Consider the following 13155-nt stretch of genomic DNA (forward strand, 5'->3'; position numbering starts at 1 on the left):
TGCATGCTTAGGAACACCGGACAACATTCAGAGTGGAAAAAGAGCCTGGGAAGGATTTGAAACAGTGGAGGCAGTGGCAATGTCAGTGGCCAATACTCAGGGGAGGCAGAGATCTGATACATTACACCTGGAACCTTTGAAATAATAACCACAGAGACAGTGATCGGAACCTGCTGAGGGGTTAGGCGGGCGCTGGGGCCAGTGGCCGACATCGGAGCTTGCTGTGAGGCAAGGCCACTACTGAGGCCTTCGTGGCCAGGATTGGAACCTGCAGAGGGGTTAGACTGATGCTGGGGCCAACGAGGCTGGCATTGGAGCCTGCCATGAGGCAAGGCTTGTGCTAGGGCCTCCGAGGTCGGGTCTGGAACTTGCTGAGGGATTAGGCCGGTGCTGGGGTCAGCGAGGCCGGCATCGGAGCCTGCCGTGAGGCAAGGCCAGAGCTGGGGCCCCCGAGGATGTGACCGGAGCCTGATGAGGGGTTAGGCCGGTGCTAGGGCCAGCGAGGCTGGCATCAGAGCCTGCCATGAGGCAAGGCTGGTACTGGGGCCTCCGAGGTCAGGATAAGAGCCTGCCCAGGGGTTAGGCCTGTGCTGGGGCCAGTGTGGCCGGCATTGGAGCCTGCCGTGAGGCAAGGCCAGTGCTGGGGCCTCCGAGGCCGGGATAAGAGCCTGCCGAGGGGTTAGGCCGGTGCTGGGGCCAGCGAGGCCGGCATCGGAGCCTGCTGTGAGGCATGACCAGTGCTGGTGCCTCCAAGGCTGGGATCGGAGCCTGCCGAGGGGTTAGGCCTGTGCTGGGGCCAGCGAGGCCGGCATCGGAGACTGCCTTGAGGCAAGGCCGGTACTGGGGCCTCCGAGGCCAGGATAAGAGCCTGCTGAGGGGTTAGGCCGGTGCTGGGGCCAGCGAGGCCGGCATCGGAGCCTGCCGTAAGACAACGCTGGTGCTGGGGCCTCCGAGGCCAGCATCAGCCTGCCTTGAGGCAAGGCCGGTACTGGGGCATCCGAGGCCGGGATAAGAGCCTGCCGAGGGGTTAGGCCGGTGCTGGGGCCAGCGAGGCCAGCATTGGAGCCTGCTTGAGGCATGACCAGTGCTGGGGCCTCGAAGGCCGGGATCGGAGCCTGCCGAGGGGTTAGGCCGGTGCTAGGGACAGTGAGGCCGGCATCGGAGCCTACCTTGAGGCAAGGCCGGTACTGGGGCCTCCGAGGCCGGGATCCGAGCCTGCCGAGGGGTTAGGCCGGTGCTGGGGCCAGCGAGGCCGGCATCGGAGCCTGCCGTGAGGCATGACCAGTGCTGGGGCCTCCGAGGCCGGGATCGGAGCCTGCCGAGGGGTTAGGCCGGTGCTGGGGCCAGTGAGGCCGGCATCGGAGCCTGCCTTGAGTCAAGGCCGGTACTGGGGATAAGAGCCTGCCGAGGGGTTAGGCCAGTGCTGGGGCCAGTGAGGCTGGCATCGGAGCCTGCCATGAGGCATGACCAGTGCTGGGGCCTCTGAGGCTGGGATCGGAGCCTGCTGAGGGGTTAGGCCGGTGCTGGGGCCAGTGAGGCCAGCATCGGAGCCTGCCTTGAGGCATGGCCGGTGCTGGGACCTCCGAGGCCAGTATCGGAGCCTGCCGAGGGGTTAGGCCGGTGCTGGGGCCAGCGAGGAGGCCGTCACCGGAGCCTGCCATGAGGCAAGGCCGGTACTGTGGCCTCCGAGCCCGGGATTGGAGCCTGCCGAGGGGTGAGGCCGATGCTGGGGCCAGCAAGGCCGGCATTGGAGCCTGCCGTGAGGCAAGGCCGGTGCTGAGGCCTCCAAGGCCGGGATTGGAGCCTGCCTTGAGGCAAGGCTGGTACTGGGGCCTCCGAGGTCAGGATAAGAGCCTGTCGAGGGGTTAGGCCGGTGCTGGGGCCAGCAAGGCCGGCATCAGAGCCTGCCGTGAGGCAAGGCCGGTACTGGGGCTTCTGAGGCCAGGATAACAACCTGCCGAAGGGCTAGACCGGTGCTGGGGCCAGCAAGGCCGGCATCGGAGCCTGCCGTGAGGCGAGGCCAGCATCGGAGCCTGCCGTGAGAAATGGCCAGTGTTGGGGCCTCCTAACCCGGGAACGGAACCTGCCGAGGGGTTAGGCCAGTGCTGGGGCCAACGAGGCCGGCATTGGAGCCTGCCGTGAGGCTAGGCCGGTGCTGGGGCCTCCGAGGCCGGGATTGGAATCCTGCCAAGGGGTTAGACCAGTGCAGGGGCCAATGGCCAGCATCGGAGCCTGGCGTGAGGCAAGTTCACTCCTGCGGCCTCCAAGGCCGGGACCAAAGCCAGCTTAGGGGTTAGACCGGTGCAGGGGCCAGCGAGACCAGAACTGGGGCCTCCCATGAGGCAAGGCCGCTGCTTGAGCCAGCGAGGTCTGGATCAGTCCACTGAGTAGCCAGGCCACTACTGGGACCATCAAGAGTGGGATCGGTACTTGCAACGCAGCATGCACAGAGAAATATCACAGAAAATATAAATCAGACGCTTCTCTTAATCAGCAATAACTAGGAGGAAAAGGGCAACAGGAAGAGGTTGAGCTATAGAAAGGGCCCTATAGTGAAGCAACTAATGTGACCAATCAGAGGACTGGAGGACGGAGCCTCTTTAAAACGCAGGAGGTACATAAACAAATGTATCAAAGTTAATCACCAAAGAAGCGTGGGATGGAGGGAGGGGGAGGGAATGGGATGGGGACTGGAGGAGGGCTAATTGGATGATGTGTGCTTGTATATCCTCTCAAGTCTTGTACTCCAATGTGATTGATATATTACTACAATGCACCAATTAAAAAAATAAATTAATAAAAAAAATGGGAGAGTAAAATTTTTACACTGTTCATGTATGGTCTATTTACATGATTATATACATTGTATTGGTTGTTGTAAGCAATCTAGAGATAATTTAAATAATATTAAATAATATTAAATCATAATGTGAGGATATATCTAAAATACAAAAAATAAAATAAAATAAAAAATAAAAAATAAAATGGTGTTTTTCCATTTATGGTATATTTGATTAAGTACAGTAACCAATTACCACCCTTTCCCACTCTCAGATTGTAATGTGAATGAGACCACTACTGTAAATCAATATCTGTTACAATTAGCGACTGCTGATTTCTTTTGTTTTTGTCAGTGGTTATTCCTTGTAGTGTTAGAGCATGGTCCCCCATGGCTAGGGAATCTAACCTCTATGGCAGCAAAGAGTAGCCAGTAGATCCAAGAAGGGCTCTTGCTTTCTTGAATTATATATTTTAAATGTTCAGACTAATGCCATAGCTTAAAAAGACATTATTATTATTATTATTATTATTATTATTAATTATTTGAATTTTGAGATATATCCAATTCCTGATGCTAATATTTGATGTAAATGGCTACTTATCACAAAGAAGCTAATAGAAGCTATATAATTCTGTTCCATTATTGAAGAAAGACTCATGTAATAAATTCCAATCATTTTCTCATAGGGTCCACAGAAACCAAGTAGGTCAAGTTCTTTATTTCACAAATGAGGAAATAACAGCCTCAGGGAAGTTGTTGATTTCCTCATTTTCCAATCATAAGATACTGATGAAGCCTGAAATGAGACCCAGGTCCCAAGTCTCCTCATTCTGTGTCTTCCCCATTCTCTTACTCATACCTCCTCCTCTGAACAAAATCTCTCCTAATTTAATCGATAATGATTATACCAGGGGCTTTAAAATGGAATAATGGAATACTCAGGGAACTTCTAGTCCCACTTTGACTTGGACCAATTCTAAACTTGGCAGCAGCACTCCCTCCCAGGATATTACCAAATCAACCCCCCCCCTTTTTTTAATTTCCCTGTAGCCTCTGGCTTCTCCTTTGAGGATATGTAGTAAAGTCAACATTTTTACATTGTCTCTTGGCTGTGGGTGAAAAAATTTCTTGGGCAAAAAATTTCTCAGGCAAATGATAGACATGTATTATTTATCTTTCCTTTGAAAATTGTGTCTTCTGTCTCAGTCTATTCTGTAAACTCCAAAGATTCTCCATGCCTGTGAACTAGATTAACTCTATGTGAACTCTTAAGATTCTTAATGCCCATGAAAAACACTCAAAATATCTTGTTTTTCTCTTCTACTTATGAGTTACAAGTAAAAGAAACTACATATTTTCTATGCAATATTCAAAGTTACATGGATATTGGGTCTGTTATAGCTAATTGATTGGTTTAAATACTAAGTAAAATGTGAACAAGTTTAGCTGTGCAAAAATTACCCCCCATATTTCATGGCTGTACTTTAACACTAAAAAAATTCAGCACTAAGAAAACAAAGTATCCGATAAAAAATGGGCAAGTGAACTAAATAGATACTTCACAAAAGAAGAAATTTAATTTCTTCAATAAATGTATGAAAAATGGTCAACATCATTAACAGAGAGATGAAAATTAAAACTACCCTGACATTTCACCTAACTCCAACTTGAAAGGCAGTCATTCAAAACACAAACAAAAACAAACACTGGCCAGGATGTGGAGAATTGGTAACTCTAATACATTGTTGGTGGGATTGGAAATTAGTGAAACCACTTTGGAAAGCAGTATGGAGGATCCTCAGAAGAATGAAAACAAACCTGCAATTTGATCCAGCAATACTACTTCTGGGTATCTACCCCAAAGAATGGAAACCAAACTACCAAACTACCAAACATGAATATCTATGTTCATATCCACAATTTCCAATTGCCAAACTATGGAACCAGCCAAGATGTCCATCAACAGATGAATGGATTACAAAACTATGGGATATGTACGCAATGAAATTTTACTCAGCCATAAATAAAAACACAATTACATCATTTACAGGGAAATGGATGGAACTAGAGAACATTATGCTAAAATAGTTACTGAGAAAAAAAAAAAAAGATTAGTCAGTCACAAAAAAGAAACCAGATGTTCTCTCTAATATGCAAAAGGTAGGGAGAAAATGGGTCATAGGAGGAACTCTAGACGAAGAAGGAGAAACTATAGATGAGCAAATAAAGTAAACTCACTGAAGGGTATAGGAGGGGGAAAAGAGAAATGCCCTAATGTACATGATGTATATTCCCAAACATATAAAAATCAATCACTAAGCCAAACATGAGAAGGAGGGAGGAGGGAGGGACTGGAGTGGGAATTGGGTAAGGGCTAGTTGAGTGGTCTGTGCATATATGCCTCTACCATCTTATACTCCATTAAGATGTATGACTACAATGCTCCAACAAAAACCAATTTAAACAAAGAAAGTATTCTTGCCCCTTTACTAATCTTAAATCTGACGTGATCTTCTCACTATATTTCTTTCTCTCCCTTCTTTGAGAGCCCCTCTCTTCTCTTTCACTCTCTGTAACATACACATCATACCAATGAACCATTCTGTCCTAGACATGAGGAAAAACAAAGCAATAATAATCTATTTGTATTTATAACTGTTTATTATGGTTCCTTTTTATTTCTCTCTTGGAAAAGCTGTTTGTTATAGTGGTTTCTACACTTCATATTGTGTATATTCAAATCCTAATTTAGCCACATACTATGTTGGTTGAACTTGAGCAAGCCCTTAACTTCTCTGCATTTCCATTTTCTCAAATGTAAAATAAGGATAATAATAGTATCAACCCTTTTTGTTGTTGAGATTAAATAAGTCAATATATGTAAATCACTTAGAAGAATACCTGTAACAGTGTTAAGTACTATATGTGTTCACTATCCTGTATCATCATCATAATCACTGATCATCTTACACTCACTATTTGATTCCTTTATGATGTTTAGGCTTTAATGAAAGATGTTATATCTATACTTTGTCACTGTGAGGTTTTCTCTTGCATTTCTACCAACTATTTCTTCTTGCCTACTAAGAAGCAGAAAACCTTAGCAGTGCCTTTGTTTGTCAGGTGACAGGACTCAGGAGGGTAGATTTCTGTTTACATTGCTCTAAGCCAAGGCCTGAACTGGAAGCAGGATCTGTGACATCATTCCATGGTGATTTTTCCTGTTCTGTCTCCATCTGCCCTCTTTTTAAATCACCCCAGAACTGTTTGTGCTTACTCTCCCCAAACCCTGATGCCTGAGCATCCTGCTTTCACCTTAAACTTCCTTCCCACCCCCCAGAGATGGATAAGAGAAAAAGCATGAAGTATTAACCCTGTTCTCTACCTTCTTCAAATGTTTAAACCTGAAAATGACATTATTTGTGTTCAAAAGTGGGGGATGATAAGTACAAAGGACCACATTTGTTCTAATGATCACATAATAACTAAAGCCATGTCATAAGTTTTAGGAGAGTTTCTCAAGATCCTCTGTACAGTAGAGTCTCCTGCAGAGCTTTTGGAAATTTCAGTACATAGACCCATCCCATACCAAATGTATCAGCCTAGGCAGGACCTAGGCATCCCAAGCATTGAAAACCAGTGTTAGCATCATGTGGCTCTTAAGAGTAGTCTGTGGGCCAATAGTATGAACCTTACCTGAAGGCATCTTAGCAATGCAAATCCCAAACCCCACCTCAAACCTGCTAGATCATAATCTATTTTTTGACAAAGCAATGAGTATTCACACTGAAGTTTATGAAGTTCTGTTTAGCGTTCTGGTTTTCAACCATGGCTATACTTTGAGATAACCTAGGATTCTGAAAAGTAATATTTGAAGCCAGGCGTGGTGGCGCATGCTTGTAATCCCAGCATTCAGGAGGTTGAGACTGGAGGATCACGGTTCGCAGACAGCCTCAGCTACTTAGTGAGGCCCTCTGCAACTCAGTGAGACCCAGCTTCAAAATAAAGAATTAAAAATAGGGCAGGGGGTGTAGCTCGGAGGTCGAATGTCCCTGGGTTCCATCCCCAGACCCGCAAAAAAAAAAAAAAGTAATATTGATGCTTGAACTTGCCTTATTCAACCATGCTCTCATGAACATACTGAACAAAAAACTAAAAACTTACTGTAACTCAATAACAATTATTGAACTGAAAAATATTCAGAGAGACTTTGAAAACTGTTTCAGTTTCCATTTATGTTAAGTGCACACACACGCATATGTACATACTTTTTATCATTCTGTTTTATAAGCAGCTTAGCAACCAATTTGTTTTATCACAAACATGAGTTAAAAATATGGTATAGAAGCCAAATCTAACCCATCTGGTCTTGTTTATAGATTCATTAGAACAGATGCATGGCCATTTGTTTACATATTGCCTGTTGCTGGGTTCATTCAACACAGGTAGAGTTAATATGTAACCTTAAAACCTACAAATTCTAAAATATTTACTATCTAGTTCTTAAGAAAAGATGTTTGCTGACAGTTTTATAGTAGCTTGTTATAGGCCTTAATTGCACATAAGCTTCAAAGTAGTTTTGAATATCCAACCATTTTATTCTCCTGATGTGCTCTTGCCAATTAGTAATCAATTTTCCAACCAGACACACTATGGAAGAAAGAAAAGTAGTGTACTAAGTTTATCTAGATGATACTAACTTAACATCACATCTCCAACTAAAGGAAGTATGGCAGGTTCTAATGTTTAATTACCCAAAAATCATTTCCCTCCTTTTGCTTTGTCAATGCAACACTGTGTTTTTTTTTTTGGGGGGGGGGATGACAGTGTACCCAGTTTTTAGAAATAAATCATGATTAGTCTACATCAATCATGATAATCATGTTGTATTGTTCCAATAATCTCTCTTGCTACAGCGATGGCCATGTGACTTTATCATTCATATAATTTTAGCCTATTCTAAAACTACATATTTTATGTGATATTATTGCTATAAAATATGATTTATGTATAGAAGTTCTTGATTGGGTATGTCAGAGTTTGTACAACTGTAAGCAAATTGCTAACCAGTAGTTTCCCTGCCCTCAAAAGCACTGCCCACCTAACATCTTGAAATCATTTGCTCTTTTCAAATAGATTTTGGCTGCTTTCAATAAGATAAAAATATATAAGAATAACTTATAGAGACACAGCTATTTGTCTGAATGACAATTATGATATTAGTCTTGATTTCAAGTAAATTTTCATCTGAATCTCTGACCTCAAGGACAAAAATAAATCTATTTTCGAAAGAAACAAACCTGTCACTACCTTTTTATTCAGATAATTGTTACCTTAATTGAAAATATTTTATCTGTAAAATGAGTAGGCTCACTTTTTACTACACATCAAACATGAAGGGAACATTGAATCTTTCAGGATAGGGGCCAAACGGGTTTAAAATACCTTGCACATCAATTTGGATTGTTTTATGGTTTGCTTTGGTGCCAGGCCTCATGAGTTCAAACCTCAGCTCCACAGTATGCATTTTATATGATCTTGAAGCTAGGCATGGTGATACATGCCTGTAATCTCAGTATTTGGGAGGTCAAGACAAGAGGATCACAAATTTGAGGACAACCTCAGCAACATAGCAAGACCCTCACCAACTCAGCAAGACTAAGGAGAAAAAGGGTCATAGGAGGAACACTAGAAGAAGAAGAAACCATAGATGAACAAATAAGGCAACCTACCTGAGGGTTGTTTGGGAAGGGGAGAAGAGGGAAATGCCCTAATGTACATGATGTATATTTCCAAACATATCAAAATAAATCACTGAACTAAACATGAGAAGGAGGAAAGAGGAAAGAGATGAGGTAATTGGGGAAGGGCTAAATGAGTGATGTCTGCATTAATGCCTCTACCATCTGGTGCTCCATTAATATGTATGACTATAATGCACCAATTAAAAAAATCAGCCTGGTGGTATAGCTCAGAGGTAGAATGTCCTTGGATTCAATACCTAGTGCCACAAAAATAAACAAATGATCTAGAGTCTATTATTATGTTATTATATAATCTCTGTGGGCCTCCATTTCCTCATGTGTGAAATGGGGATGATAATAGTACCTACATTATCTGATATAAAGTAAAAATTGGGTTTATTAAATCCATGTTTGCTTAAACTTTCTTTTTATGTCTTGCAACTAATTGTCTGATTATATTTTTTAATTTTTTCTAAAAGAAAAAAAGAGAATATTTGTCTATAGATTTTTTAATTTCGTATCATACCAAATAAACCACAGAAATTGAATTATGCCAGCCAGGTATGCAAAAAAGTCTAATTTTCTTGTGTAGTATTGATATTTGATTGTCCTAAGCTAATGTGGACAATATGAAAGATCCACTTTTTATTGTTTATCTAGTGTTAACTTTATATAATTATTTAAATTCCTTTATTTATCTGCATTTATAGATAAGGTGAAATGGAGTCAAAGGATGTAGTGATATGAGAGGTTAGGAAGAGAGAGGGTAAAATTTCATTGGCAGACAAATGAAAATTGACCCTGTGTAAGTTACTTGATAGGTTTCCAGAAATAGATGATTACAATTTTCATCCCACTTAGTGTAATTTGATTCCAAATTTGTATTGTGTATTTCTATAGGGTTGAAACAATGATTGATAAAAGCATGGAAGAGAAAATAGATAAAACACACTTTTAAATCATGAAAACCAAAATGATGTTCATGTTTCATCTTTGTGATGAAATTACAAATGATTTTTTCTTGTGGAGCTATTTATGCTTTAGTAAAATTGTATATAATTAAAATTTATTTTTTACATTTTAAGTTATTTTGTGGTACTGGGGATTAAACACAAGGGCAATCTATCTCTGAGTTACAAAAGCCCTATTTTATTTTTATTTTGAAACAGAATATCACTAATTTGCAGAGGGCCTAAGTTGCTGAGGTTGGCCTCAAACCTATGATCCTCCTGTCTCCATTTATATTTCATGAGTTTTCATCATGAGTTTAATATTAGTGAAATGAATAAGTCATTTGACAATTTCACATTTTTGGTATTATCTTGAAATGAATGCTTTGTCTGTGGTATATATTTTCTGTTTGGGCTTATTTTAATGCTGAGCCTTGCATATATTAAGTACATTGCGAATATATACTCAACCTCTAATATATCATGGAATATTTCCTATAACACTCATAATGCATCCTAACTCATCTTAGAATCACAGAATTTTGCAGTAATAATGTACCTTAGAGAAAATTTCGTTTCAGAGTAGAACACTAATGACTTTACCTTACTCCTGTGCCCACACTGTACTTTAAAAGGTTTTGTGACTAAGTAAATAAAATAAAGAACTATAAAACACACAATTTGTGTGCACCTAGTCTTACCTTGTATCACATTTGGTATTTTATGAAATGTCATGCCCTCATGGGACAAAATACCTGATATAGTCAAACTCCCTCAATTTGCCTACTTGGGTAATTATCAAATTCCCTCTCCCAACTTATTTATTGCAATTTGGTTCCCTTGATGCCAAAGATTTAAGGATTATCAGTGACTTGTAATACATGCATATAATTATGATTATAAGAGTAGTGTTTATTGACTAACATTTTTTGTACTGGTGATGGAACCCAGGGACATTCAGTCTCCAGGCTATGCCCTCAGTACTTTTTATTTTACTTTTTTTTTTTTTTTTGGAAACAGGGTCTCAATAAGTTGCTGAGAGCCTCACTAAGTTGCTAAGTCTGATCTCAAACCTGCAATTCTCCTGTCTCAGCCTACCAAATATTGAGATTACAGGTGTGTGCTACTGTGCCACCTGGCATATTGACTAAGTTTAAACATGGAAGAATGGAGTCAAGGGCTAGGTATCCAGATCAATGGGAGAGCACTTGTCTAACATTCAAAAAGCTCTGGGCTTAATCCCTATTAAAAATGGTTAGAGGAGGAGAGAAGAGAAAGGAGAAGGAGAAGGACAAGAGAGGAGGAGGGGAAGTAGGGGAGGGAAAGAGAGGAGAGGAGGAGGAGAAGATGAAATCAACAGTATTGAAATTGAAGATGGTTTCTGTATCAAAGTATGGGATGGACCAATGACTCATTTTGAAGCAGAGACTTGAATATAATTTATAAAGTTTAATTATAATAAGTGATATTTATAGTTTATATACCAGGGACTTGATTAGATTTGTATGTATTAGCTTATTTAAATTTTGTTATTCTCTCTCTCTCTCTCTCTCTCTCTCTCTCTCTCTCTCTCTCCCTCTCCCTCTCCCTCTCCCTCTCCCTCTCCCTCTCTCCCTCCCTCCCTCCCTCTCCCTCTCCCTCTCCCTCTCCCTCTCCCTCTCCTTCTCCCTCTCTCTATGAAAAATACAGACTATAAGACTATAGGTCATTTGAACCAACAAATCGGTCTTGGTCTGTTCTTCATTTACATTCATTGAACGCATATGTTTAGTCTTCCAATTTTTGCCATCTTTTGATCATACTAATTTTTGATATTTTCTGTTTTATATTTTCAGAAGGAGTTTTGGAGCACCTACACAAAAGCACAACAAGGAGAAAACAACAGAGGAAGTGACTGGTTTCAATTTTACCTTACTTTCCCATTAATCTTTGGTCTCTTTATTATCCTCCTTGTCATTTTCCTAATCTGGAGATGCTTCCTAAGAAACAAAACTCGGAGACAGACAGTGACTGAAGGTCACATTCCTTTCCCTCAGCATCTTAACATTATTACTCCACCTCCCCCACCAGATGAAGTGTTTGATAGCAGTGGATTGTCTCCAGGCTTTCTGGAATATGTAGTTGGGCGCTCAGATTCTGTCTCTACTCGCCTGTCCAATTGCGATCCCCCGCCAACTTATGAGGAAGCCACTGGTCAGATGAACCTGCGGAGGAGTGAAACAGAACCTCATTTAGACCCACCCCCAGAATATGAGGACATAGTCAACTCCAACTCAGCCAGTGCCATTGCTATGGTGCCTGTGGTCACCACCATCAAATGAAGCTGCATACATTTTCTATTCTAATCATTTTTAAAATACTAATGAAAGAACTTAATAGCACTTTACTACATAAATGTGCATTGACTTCTTTTAGTAGACTCTTAGAGCATACCACTTCAAACTTACTGGTTTGATTTTCCTCAGTTCTATTTTCTATTATAAAATCATTATTCATGCTCATTTTGGCTAGAGCAAATACATGAAGAGGAAAAAATGTACCAGTGGGGGATTACAAGTGATGTTGTGATGCGATGTAATAACACACACACATACACACACACACACACACACACACACACACACACGAGGACATAGTAAACATACATATATGTGTGTGTACCTATGTATATATATATGCATATATCCATGTATCAACCCAGTATATAAACAACTGTATTAAAATCAATTGATTTCTATCTAAATTGCCTGTAAAGAGAGTATTACTCACCAAAACTGGGGAAAAGGGGCACTGACAATTTAAATAATAGAGCACCAACACACGGTGTAGAATTTTGCAAACAGTATGTACTTAGCATGTTTTCAAATTCTTATGGATTTTTGTTAACCTCATATTTTCATCCATGTTAAAAGGGAAAAAATTCATGGAGTCATTCTCAATTTTAGAAACATCTCATAAAGAGAGAGCATATGCACACAGGTAGCAGGAACTTGCTTACAGTGTATAACAAGGAAAGCATTGGTCCTTAGTGGGTATTTAACTCATTTTGTACTAGCAGTTTTCTTCTTGGTTAACTAACCCCTACAAATTAAACAGTTTGCTTAGCATCTTTGAATGTCTTGTGCTATTTTTATTAATATCATGGCAGAGAGGAATTCTTGGCAATGGGATAATTTCTAAAGTATATATAGGAATTAATGACAGCCAATAATGCTGATTACACTTTTGCTTCTAGGAGGCAGGCAGCAATAATTTTTTTTTCTGTGGCTTCATTGTCTTTTACTATATTCTCTCCTACCACTATATAATCTTCAAGCACCCATGAGTTTAGCTAAAAATAATTTTTTAAAGAATTTTTAATGAGCAGGGCATGGTGGTACATGCTTGTAATCCCAGCATTTGGGAGGCTGAGACAAGGAGGATCCAAGTTTGCGGACAGCCTCAGCTACTTAGTAAGGCCCTTTGCAACTCAGGTAGACCTTGTTTCAAAAAAAAGAATTACAAATAGGGATGGGGCAGTAGCTCAAAGGTAGAATGCCCCTGGGTTCAATCCCTGGTATCACACACAAAAAAATTCTTAATGTTTTTATATAGTCTGAAGCCTTTGCATCAAGATAACTAGGAGACCTTTTCCATTCAATTATGAACTATGGATTTTGTACTCCTCTTCAGTTGGTAA

The 13155-nt window shown here is 41.3% G+C and overlaps 1 protein-coding gene across 1 annotated transcript in view; it reads left to right on the plus strand.

Annotated features, from left to right (window-relative positions):
• The window catches only part of PRRG1 (proline rich and Gla domain 1), a gene marked incomplete at both ends in the record, with an annotated part of 80525 nt that extends 68728 nt beyond the window's left edge, over positions 1 to 11797 (plus strand). Inside the window, one exon of the mRNA XM_080718847.1 lies at positions 11312 to 11797. Coding sequence (XP_080574973.1) covers positions 11312 to 11797 — 486 coding nt within the window. The remainder of the gene's footprint in view (positions 1 to 11311) is intronic.
• Between the last annotated feature and the right edge of the window lie 1358 nt (positions 11798 to 13155).

The sequence above is a fragment of the Muscardinus avellanarius genome (assembly GCF_963383645.1).
Source record: "Muscardinus avellanarius genome assembly, chromosome: X".
Lineage (NCBI taxonomy): Eukaryota > Metazoa > Chordata > Mammalia > Rodentia > Gliridae > Muscardinus > Muscardinus avellanarius.